The 10,222-nt window shown below is 47.7% G+C and overlaps 2 protein-coding genes across 8 annotated transcripts in view; one reads left to right on the forward strand and one right to left on the reverse strand.

Moving 5' to 3' along the window:
- LOC133416659 (sorting nexin-14-like) overlaps window positions 1-1,872 on the forward strand; it is a 17,352-nt gene extending 15,480 nt beyond the window's left edge. For 2 of the 3 annotated variants that reach the window (XM_061703645.1, XM_061703647.1), the window contains 4 exons: window positions 1-74; window positions 202-366; window positions 1,172-1,267; window positions 1,351-1,872. The exon at window positions 1-74 is cut by the window's left edge and continues 53 nt beyond it. In XM_061703645.1, the coding sequence (XP_061559629.1) occupies window positions 1-74; window positions 202-366; window positions 1,172-1,267; window positions 1,351-1,730 (715 nt within the window). In that variant the 3' untranslated portion in view covers window positions 1,731-1,872. The remainder of the gene's footprint in view (window positions 75-201; window positions 367-1,171; window positions 1,268-1,350) is intronic. The other variant, XM_061703646.1, reaches the window with a different exon arrangement.
- A 72-nt stretch (window positions 1,873-1,944) lies between these two features.
- On the reverse strand, window positions 1,945-7,370 carry mei4 (meiosis-specific, MEI4 homolog (S. cerevisiae)). 5 transcript variants are annotated; one of them, XM_061703669.1, is made up of 5 exons: window positions 7,132-7,370; window positions 6,686-6,895; window positions 4,861-5,294; window positions 3,907-4,050; window positions 1,945-2,202 (listed from the first exon to the last, which is right to left on the reverse strand). In XM_061703669.1, the coding sequence occupies exons 1-5, from the start codon at window positions 7,154-7,156 to the stop codon at window positions 1,948-1,950; spliced, it is 1,068 nt and encodes a 355-aa protein (XP_061559653.1). In that variant the 5' UTR covers window positions 7,157-7,370; the 3' UTR covers window positions 1,945-1,947. The 5 variants fall into 5 exon arrangements, with proteins under 5 accessions (XP_061559653.1, XP_061559652.1, XP_061559651.1 ...); XM_061703668.1 differs by having other exon boundaries at window positions 3,907-4,032; window positions 6,686-7,370; XM_061703667.1 differs by having other exon boundaries at window positions 6,686-7,370.
- Window positions 7,371-10,222: the final 2,852 nt, after the last annotated feature.

Consider the following 10,222-nt stretch of genomic DNA (forward strand, 5'->3'; position numbering starts at 1 on the left):
CGAGAGGCCAGACGACCGCGACGGCATGACGGAGGTCGGCGTGGACGGCATGTACGACTACATGATGCACGTCGGTAAGTTGGAGCGCTCCCGTCAAGTAGTAAAACGGTTAGCTCCTCAACTCGCCCCAAATTGTTGCCTTGACACAGAAATGCCACCAGAGGTTGCCAAAACAATGCCGTTCTTCCTCTCTGGCTGAAGGTCGGCTGGTGTTCGGGACGCCGCGCTGGCTGCATCACCTCCTGTCGGCCGGCAGGATCCTGGTGAAGAACACGTTCGAGGCCTACGTGGAGCAGCACGTGCAAGCCAAGATGGACGGCATCCTGCAGGAGCACCGCCTCGTCTCGCTCATCACGCAACTACGAGGTCATCGCACGGCCCGTCGCACTCCAAACACTTTGAGGAAACTCAGCTCAACGTTGACGATTGTACACAAATTCTAACACTGCGGAACGTCAACTGGACACGTAACAATTATTTCGTGGAAATGTGACCCAAAATGCTGAATGGGGTTGGAACGGCCACTTGAAATTATGGATCTAAATAGTTGCCTCAAATGTCTGCTAAAAATGATTGGGGAATCGGAAATGAGTGAATGATTGCGACCGCAGTCATTCCGGACTGACTCCCCGATCTCTGGAAACTTTAGCAACGTGACAAGATTTGCCAAAAATGACCATGTGTCAAAATGCCGAGTCTGGTCGGAATGGCTACATCAACCTGAGTACAACACTCAAAGAATTGTGAAAATTGCAAGATGGGTTCTGGAGAAATGTAGTGGGATAAATCCACCGATAAGCTCGTACGAAATTCCAAGGGGTTGGTTCACCGAATGGACGCCTCAAAATGAGGGTGACGTTCCAAATGGCGTCACTTGTCCTAAAAAGTCGACTTGAGTAGCGCAAATTATTCATGGGAAGAGCAGCAGAATACTTAATGTGTGTGTCAGTCATCAATCGGGAATGTATTTGTTGTGGAGAATTTTAGATGCATTTAAGTGCTCATTCCATGTTTTTGAGAATATTTCACAAAGGTGGTGGCCACTTGTCACGTTCCTTTAGGTACATTTGTCAAATCAACACTGACAAATGGAAACATTTCGGAAGGTCTCTTCTGCAAGGAAAAGAATTCCACCATGGCTAACCTTCGCGAATGCGCCATGCTCCTTCAGACGCCATCTTCTACGAAAGTGTGGAGGAGCGCAGCGGCCAGGCCAACCAAGCACGAGCCAAGCAGACGTTTGAGGAGATGATCGCATATCTGCCCGGTGAGTTCCGAAACGCCTTTGAGTCACGCCGCCTCAGCAAAAGATGGCCTCCTGGACGCCGATTGTCGTTTGTGTGACGTCAGACGCGGTCGGCGTGTTCGTCGGCGAGGAGGCCAAGCGTGAGGGGGTCCGGCTTCTCTTTGAGGGTCTTCAGCAGCCGCTCCTCAACAAGCAGGTCAGAAATGAGTCCCAATGGATTAGTCAAGTATTTGGAAAAGCGCTCGATTGTTGTTTGTGTTCAGATGTCGTACGTGCTGCTGGACATCGCCGTGCTCGAGCTCTTTCCCGAACTGCGGCAGTAACAACCGTGGCGTCGTCAACGTATCCAAAAAGTGTCCTCCTCTGTGCTAAAGAACTTGTTGGTAACCGTGGTAACCTGAGCACAAACACTGCTGTCAGTGTCCACTTTGATCAAGTTGAACATTTGATGAGAAACAGTATTTTTGTAGCTGGACCAAATTGACGTCAATCATTGCAGCGGCACAAGCTAGCAAATATATTTTATATTAGTTAGTTTTGTTAGATTTGTGGCCAGATGTTGATTAGACAGAATTAAGATTGTCTTCTGTGAGGAGAGGAAAAAAAAAAAATCCGCTTTTGTCCAATCCTTATTTTTCATTCATTTCATGACCTATGGCCAATTGAGATCAACATGTTTGCTTTTTGAAATCGTGTCGATTTCACGAGCCGTTTGGAGCAGAAGATGAAACGTTTGTTGTCCCGACGAGCGCGGCTACCCTCCACATGCTGACGGCAAAGAGCGGAAATTCCTGCGAAAGAGTGAACGTTTGTTGTTCCAAGTACTGCAGGCTCTCCGCCTGCTCCGACTTCCGCCGCGACGCCCGCGAGTCGCTCAGCAGCTCCTCCAGAATCGTCAGCAGGCGCAACGCGTTGTGGTACTCGTCCACGGGAATCTTGTGCACGCTCGCGTTCTCCTGGACACAAAGGCGAGAATTTGGATTTCATAATCCATCTGCCAAGTGTGCCATATCGACATGCCGAGTGATGAGTCTGCATGATTATTGCACAGTTGAGTGTGAAGGCCACCGTACGAGTGGACGGTGTCCGGCGGGGTTGTCGTTTGTGCGATGTTGGGCCACTTCTCTTCGACGGCTGTGTGGCGAAGGTGTCTGGTATCGTTAAGAACCTCACCATTCGATCTGATTTCCATTCTTTACATTGCGATTCAATTCGATGTTGATTTTAATTCTTTATCGATTCAGGAATATTAATTCATTTCATGCCCATGTGACCATATGTGGTATGTCACCTCATTTTTTTAGGAATAAAACATCTGAAAAAAATGTGTACAGTAATAACCTATTTGTGCATATGTAGTACAAAAGTAGACATGACAGATTTGTATAAACCCAAAAATAAAGTGCATGTAAACTTAATTTATCTTTCCTCCTGGAAATCGTAATGAAAATTCTGCCAGGCACAGTTTGCAAAATATTTCCTTTTGTGTGTTTCATGGTTTGCGGAGTTGATCGGAAATCCGAATTGATCCCAAACGTCGCATTTCAACACTGGTGTCACTTTGGTCGCCATGTTGTTGTTCGGTCGAGTGCAACTTCCTTCCATACGGCGCCAATCATGCGCAAAGCGCCCCCTCTGGCCAGGAGGTGAATCGATTCAGAGGATTTGCCCAATCAAAATTTAATTGGGGAGGAGAATATTGCCAAGAGTCGATCAATCAATATTTCTGCCCAGCCCGCCTCTCAAGGTTGTTTGGATTTTGGGAGGAAGTGGAAAAGGGCGCCGTATTGGCCAATCCGGCACAGCCCAAACGCTCGCAGGGCGACGTGTCTGCCGTGAGGCTTGTGGGCGAAGGGCGCGAGGCCGTGTGAGGCGAACGCTGGCCCACCAGATACTGATGGCGGTTCTGCCCCCTCAATATGGTAAGACTGGCCGAGGCACACCTGTGCAATAATCACGCTGTCCAATCAGCATCTCAATGTTCCACACCTCTGACGTGGATGCATGATCTCGGCAAAGGAGATGTGCGCATGAACCCATCTTCCAATATCGCAGTAAAAACGGCCTTTAATGTCCAGCGGTGCATCAAGATACGAGTTTTTCGAGATAGGAGCCGTGGCTTGGCCGAGTTTGCCAAAATCTGAGACGGCACCACCAGCATGAGATGGCGCCAGCCTTGCAGCCCGTCACCACACGTCGCTTTCCTCGCGCAATACCACTTGATGGCGCTAAAGAGCTGCTTTGCAAGTGCCAAAAAAACCCACAGAAGGGCAAAAGATTAGGGACAGTTGCATTTTGCGTGGGGAGCAAATGTTCAAACTGTTGAGCGCAATATTTCTTATGTGGGTGTTTTTTGGCGAGGCTAGGAGGGGGAAATTTCATCCACCTCAACGGGGAAAGATGATTTTGTATTTTGAGATACAAGCGTGGTCACTGAATGCATTAAACTTATCTCGAGGCACTGCTGTCTTTGAGTTCAGCTCATGGGAAAAAAAAAAAAAAAGTGTTATTTTGGTCTGAAAATGAAGCCCTTAGTTCCAGTGGAAGGATCTCAGAATGCTTCCGGATATCAAGAAATTTTGGAAAAGATGACAAAATCATCACCAAAAAACATGGCATTTCAGCAGAGGTGTGTAGACTTTTTCTGTGTGTGTGATTACCTGGATGGCGCAGCACAGCGCATCCGCCAGCACGCTGACCTCAGACAGGATGTGACCAACCAGGAAGGACTTTGCAATGCGACTCCTCCCCAACGCCGCCAAGCACGACGCCAACACGTCGACTGTCTGGAAGAAGGCGGCCATCTTTGAAGCAACGTGACAACATTGCCCAAAATCCTGAGTGTCTGGATTGGCCACTTCAACTTCTTGACCACCGAGATCAGGGGTGTCCAAACTACGGCTCGGGTCATTAGTAGGAAGGAATGAGTGAATGATTGCAAACGCAGCAACTGCGTTCACAACCCTTCGTCTTTCGCGACGCCGCAATCTGACAAGATTGCCCAAATTGACAACCAGTCAATATGCTGGCTGCATTGGCATTTTGAAAGTCAGATGATGGGTTCTATTTTTTGTGTGGAAAATAATTGAACGGTGCAACTTCATTCTTTCTCAACCTATTTCCTGGACCCTTTTTTCGGCCTGCTACTCAGGGAAGTCCTTCTCTGATTGGCTGACAAGTTTCAGTGCAAAATATCCACCAATAAGCTCGTACGGGCCGAAATTGCGAGGAAGGGCTTCTCCAGGTGGTTCCATCAAAATGAATGTGACGTTACCAACGGCCTCACTTGCCCTAAAAGTGCAAGTGGAACAGTACTGGTGAGAAGAGCTAGTGTACATCAGTCATCGATCGGGAATTTATCTGTTGTGGAGGATTTCAGAGGCGTTTGAATTCCACAAAGATGGTGGCCACTTGGCACATTGCCAATCTTTGTCATCGTCGTCATCAGTTCTAAGAGAGGAAGGGTATATCTCACTGACCCGAAGACACGGTTGACAGCGCAAGCAATATTTTGCTCTCCTGAGTCGGTGCGGTGTCTGCGCCAGTGAGTTAGGCCCTGAGGACATCAAGACCATTTTCTATGAGATTCCAGAATCTTGTCACGTTTGACTCACCGGGTGCTGGCTGGCGTGTAGCAAGATGGCGGTGAGCTCCCTCAGGGAGGCCTGGAGCTGCGTTGTCAGGCGGGCGGAGGGCGCACCTCGCGAGGTGAACAGGTCCATGGCGCGGGCGGACGCTTGGCACGCCTTCAGGGCGAGTTGGCCCGCTCCCCCGACAAGCGAGCGTTCCCGAAACGTAGCCACCAAGGTATCCAGGAGCCGGCACGGCGCGTCCGCCGAGACTTCGGCCGTGTCTGTGTCCCTGCCCGGCCCGAGCCACGGCGGGTCGGCTCGCTGGAAGGCGCAGAAAGAGTGCAAGAAGTGCTCATGACGAAGCCCCGCCCTCCGCTGGGCAGCTTGCTGCTGATTGGAGGGAAGCTGCTGCTGGGCCGGAACAAGCTGAAGGAGTTCCGGAGTGTCCGAGTCACTCTCCGTGGTCACATCGGTACCTGACACACCGACACACACACACACATGTTCCACTAGTCTCGTGACTATTATGGGATACCAGAATGAATAGGGTCGGGCATCGATTATTGAGAAATCGATTAGAACCGGGACTAACGTTCCCATTCTTCTGGAATCGTTCCTAGTTTTGATGCCTACAGTCTGACGAGCCCTTGACACAAAAAAGATGCCAAAAAACAACAAAGAAGGGCACAGCGGCGACCAAAAGTGTCTACTTTCTTAAAATAAATGACCTTTCACCTCAGTGCAGGAGGTTTCACAATACGTAACGGGGTCTCGCATGTGCCCACTCCGAGCGTCAGCATACAGTGCGCTGAACTTCAGTGAAGGCAATCGAGTGAACTAATAAAATGCCAACATTGAGGCAGCTAACGAGCTGAATTGTGACTAAAACGGTGGGTCAATGTAAATGCAAATAAGCAGCTAACATTAGGATCTGTATTTTCTATACCAAGCGGGTATAGGAGACACTGTCTACGATCACACGCATTGCCTGAAAAGGCAGAAATGATCATCAAATAAGAACTTTTTGAGTTAGTGTACCTGCTGCGAATCAGGACTTGGTTGGCAAATGGTTCTGCTTTTGTCCGATGTCACTGTACACCAATTTAGCCCATCAGTGGGAGCGCACTTGCTCAGTAACAAATGAAAGCTTTCTTTTGTATGAATGCAACCTATACCTATATAAGGAAACCTATTACATAAATTCGGGTTCATAGCCTTGATATTAGTACTGGTTAAAAATTACCCAGTGAGAAATTCATAGGAAAGTTCATAGAAAGAGAAAATTCAGAGAGAAGTTCAGATGATTGAATCCACACATAACTGGTTAGCTTATATTTGATGCAATAAACCAATCCATCAGTGTAGCTTAAGATATGTGACGCTATATCTATTTGTACATTTACTGTACAGTTAAAAAAAAAACACCTCGGTAATAAAGCGAAACGTGGATCTTTTTTCAGGATTTTGGGGTGGCCAGTGGCACTACTGAATGATGTGTGATTGGTTGAAAACAGTAGTGAGAGAGAAGAACAATATGCCTTTATAACACTCGTCTTAAAACCTATTTTTATTCTTTGGCTTTCAACTCATCATGAAACTGCACTTTTATCGTTTTTAACACTTATTCAACTATTGTTTTAACTTGCCCTATGTTTGACCGTTTTTATGTTTCAATTTGATATAACGCGCAGTACTTTGTGTGCAGCTGCGGTTCTTTTCAAGTGCTCTGGAAATAAAGTTGGGTTGAGGCAAACGTTTATTTTAGGCTGTGCTGCGGAGCGGGGCACCAAAAATGGGTGGTCGTACTTTGGACACCCCTTATTAAAATCGTGTCCACAAAAAGATTCCAATTCAAACCAAGGAGCACCTGTGCTTTCCGTTGCCGTGGCGACGAGCAGGGCCTGTCGAAGCCCGAGCACCTCCTGCTGCAGCAGCTCCGCTTTGCTCCTCCACGTCTGCTCGCCTTCCCTCAGCCTCGCCGCTAAAGTCTGAACGTACCGGCCGACGCTGGCGCCCGCCGGTCTCCGCCTGATCACCGACATCGCAACCGCCACGCTCACTTTGGCCAAAAAACACTCTGGACACACACAACCGTCACAGCACATCGTCCAAAACGCCGCTGCAGTGAATAACAATATTTCGTAGCCACAAATATTATACTGCATGAACAAGAAAGCATTGATTTGATTAGTCGCTCTGATGGTGGTACTTCAAACTTAACATTCAACCGTGTGTTAATTAGCTTCAGATGTCAAGTGTGAAATGGTTGGAATAGTTGTGATTTGGAAACAAGAGTTTGAAAAGAAATGAAACCTTCCAGACATCTGCGGCTTTCCATTCCACGAGCTAACGATGCTAATTGACGCTAGCTTTAGCCCTCATTCGTCGACGTTTACGTTGCTTTTTGGTCCCGTACACACAGACGTTAAGTGTACTCGTGGTTTCAGCGATTGATTGGAGCTTCGACCAAGTTAATTTCTCATCGCAATGTCATCAAAGCAACACTAATTTGAAGTGTTTCAATGCATCAAGCAAGTGAGTGACGTCACGGCGATTTTTTCACACAAACTTTATTGAACTCGCAGTAACGACAAAGACAACTACCTGTATTCTTTTCAATACTATATTTACAAGCTTTTTTTAAACTTAATGATGTGCTTAAGTGACATGTACTTTGACGGTGATTGGAAATGGAACATTTAGGCGCTCTAAAGAAATGTAGTCCCCTCCAAAAGTCTGGGGATGGCAAGGTCCTTTGCTTTTGTTGTATACTAAAGGCATTTGGGTTTCAGATCAAAAAGATGAATATGACACAGATGAATATGACACAAAAAAACTTGAATTCCAGCTTTTAGTTCATGGTATTTAGCTCTCGCTGTTTAAAACAATACAGGACAGCACCTTTTGTTTGAAGCCACCCGCTTTTCAAGTGAGTTAAAGTATTGGAACATGTGACGGGTGTTTCTAGTTGCTCAGGTGTTGCCTTTTTAATTGATTGATTGCTTAAACATTAGATAGTGCTTGTTTTTGACTTTGGGTTTCACTTGTGAAAATTGCATTTGCTGTTAAGCAAACATGAAGACCAAAGAGCTGTCTATGGGAGAAGAGGGAAAATCGATCAGAGCTATTGCACAAACATTGGGCATAGCTAATACAACAATTTGGAATGTCCTGAAAAAAAGAAACTACCGATGTACTGAGCATCAGACATCGAACAACTCGGCCAAGGGTATCAACAGCAGTTGATGACAGAAACATTGTGAGAGCTGTGAAGACAACAGTCAGTGACATCACTGCCAACCTCCACAGGGCAGGGGTGAAGGTATCACAATCCACTGTTTGAAGAAGACTTTGAGAGAAGAAATATACAGGCCATATCACAAGATGCCAAGCACTCTTCAGCAAAAAGAATTGGAAGGCTAGGTTGGATTTTGGGTTAGAAGTACAGAGATGAGCCACAAAAGTTTTGGAACAAAGTTTTATGGACTGATGACACCAATATTAACCTCTAGCAAAGTGATGGAAAGGCCAAAGTATGGAGAAAGAAATTATCTGCTTATGATCCAAAACATACAAGCTCATCTGTGAAGCATGCTGGAGGTCATGTCATGGCTTGGGCTCACATGGTTGCTTCTGGAACGGGTTCACTAGTCTTTATTGATGATGGAATTCATGATGGTAGCAGAATGAATTGTGAAGTCTCCAAAACCATTTCATCTGGCAATTTCCAGAAAAATGCATCCAAACTAATCGAGAGAATCTTCATCATGCAACAAGACAATGACCCAAAACATACTGCCACCACAACAAAGGACTTCATCAGGCGGAATAAGTGGAAGGTCTTAGACTGGCCAAGTCAATCACCGGACCTTAACCCAATAGAGCATGCATTTTACCTCCTGAAGAGGAGAGTGAAGGGAGTAACCCCCAGAAACAAACAAGAACTGAAAGAGGCTGCAGTAAAGGCCTGGAAAAGCATTTCAAATGACGAATGCAACAGTCTGGTCAAGTCAATGGGTCGCAGGCTTGATGCAGTTAGCGCAAGTAAGGGTTATGCCACCAAATATTAAATGTTATTCACTTCATTTAATAATGTCTGTTCCCTTTTTTTTTTTTTGGTCCTGTTCGGCTGTTAGGTCAAGCAGAATGGAAAATCTGTATCCCTTTTATCCCGAAACAGTTTTACTGTGTCACAGTGGAGTTTTGAAGCTTCCGCTGTGGTATTATAATTGAGGTTTATTGAGAATCAGACTTGATCAGTCGAACAGAACAAAGTTTCTCGAAGGGAGAAAGAAACAAAGACAAAAGACAAAGCATTAACTGTAAACAGGATGAGAGAAGCAAATCATTACATTATCTACAACAATGAAACGTTAAATATGAGTGTTGCATGGGGCTGTCGTGCTACACCCTGTGAGGGAAGGACAGGACAAGATAGAACAGGACGAGGACAGGAGAAGAAGCATGGAGGACAAGGGTCATGAACCCGGCTGTGGTGGCATTAATTATGTAAATTATAAAAGTGTATTGGACGAGAGTATAAGTGAGGGGATACACAAGCGATTTGCATATTCATGAGTTATTTGTTGCAGTAAGGGGTGTGTGCCTGCGGATACATGCAAGTGATTTGATACCGTTTTACATGCACAAAGACTGACAGAAGTGTCCTGTAATTGCTGTGGCCGCACCGCGGCGGCTGAGGACCCCACCCAATCAATCGAGGGGCGGGATCGGGCCCAGGGGTCCACCTGAGAGCAGCCCGGTGGTACGGGACACGTCCCACACCGAGGGACCCGGGGCGGTCCGCCGGCCCCACCGAGGCGCCCCGACAACCGGCCACCCAGCAGGGGCCGCAGGGACCCAATTCCACTCCCCCCCTCAGCCAACCACCCCACCCACTGCCCCGCCACCCTCCACCCCCAGGAGAGCCAGACGCCCCCCCCAACCCGCAGGGCCCGCGATGCAGCCAGTCCCCGCCCAGCCCGAAGGCGGGAGAGTGTCCCATGTTTGTTGGAAAGGAGGGCGGACACCAAGCAGTCATCCAGCCCGGGGGGCCCGGCCACGGGAGCACCGCCATGCAAGTAAGTGAGACCCACCTCCCACCCGTTACTATGACTGCCAGGTCCCCCCCCCCCCCCCGAGTGGTGCGGTGCATTAAAATCTGGAGAGGTCAGTGAGCCGAGGGGGTGGGGGCAGGGCTGCCAGGCACCTACTGCCGAACAGGCAAACCGCCCCCACCCACGACCCCCCCCCCCGAGATAGGTGTATGTGGTGCATTAGAACATGGGGAGTGTGTGTGATGCATTTAAAATCCAGGGCGGCGAAGGGGCAGAAACAGCACAGATCTACCGAAACCCAATCCCACACCCTCACGATCCCATATCAGTCCCCCAGGAACCCTTTG

The sequence above is a fragment of the Phycodurus eques genome, chromosome 18 (genome assembly GCF_024500275.1).
Source record: "Phycodurus eques isolate BA_2022a chromosome 18, UOR_Pequ_1.1, whole genome shotgun sequence".
Lineage (NCBI taxonomy): Eukaryota > Metazoa > Chordata > Actinopteri > Syngnathiformes > Syngnathidae > Phycodurus > Phycodurus eques.

Bases quoted from the DNA above. Each gene is read 5' to 3' on its own strand.
- mei4 (XM_061703667.1), bottom strand. From the start codon at position 6,983: ATGCAGTATAATATTTGTGGCTACGAAATATTGTTATTCACTGCAGCG. The intron at 5,295-6,685 runs GTGCTCCTTGGT...TCGGTGTGTCAG, and splicing joins CACGGCAACGGAAAGCACAG to GTACCGATGTGACCACGGAG. The intron at 2,203-3,906 runs GTAATCACACAC...CTTTGTGTCCAG, and splicing joins CGCTGTGCTGCGCCATCCAG to GAGAACGCGAGCGTGCACAA.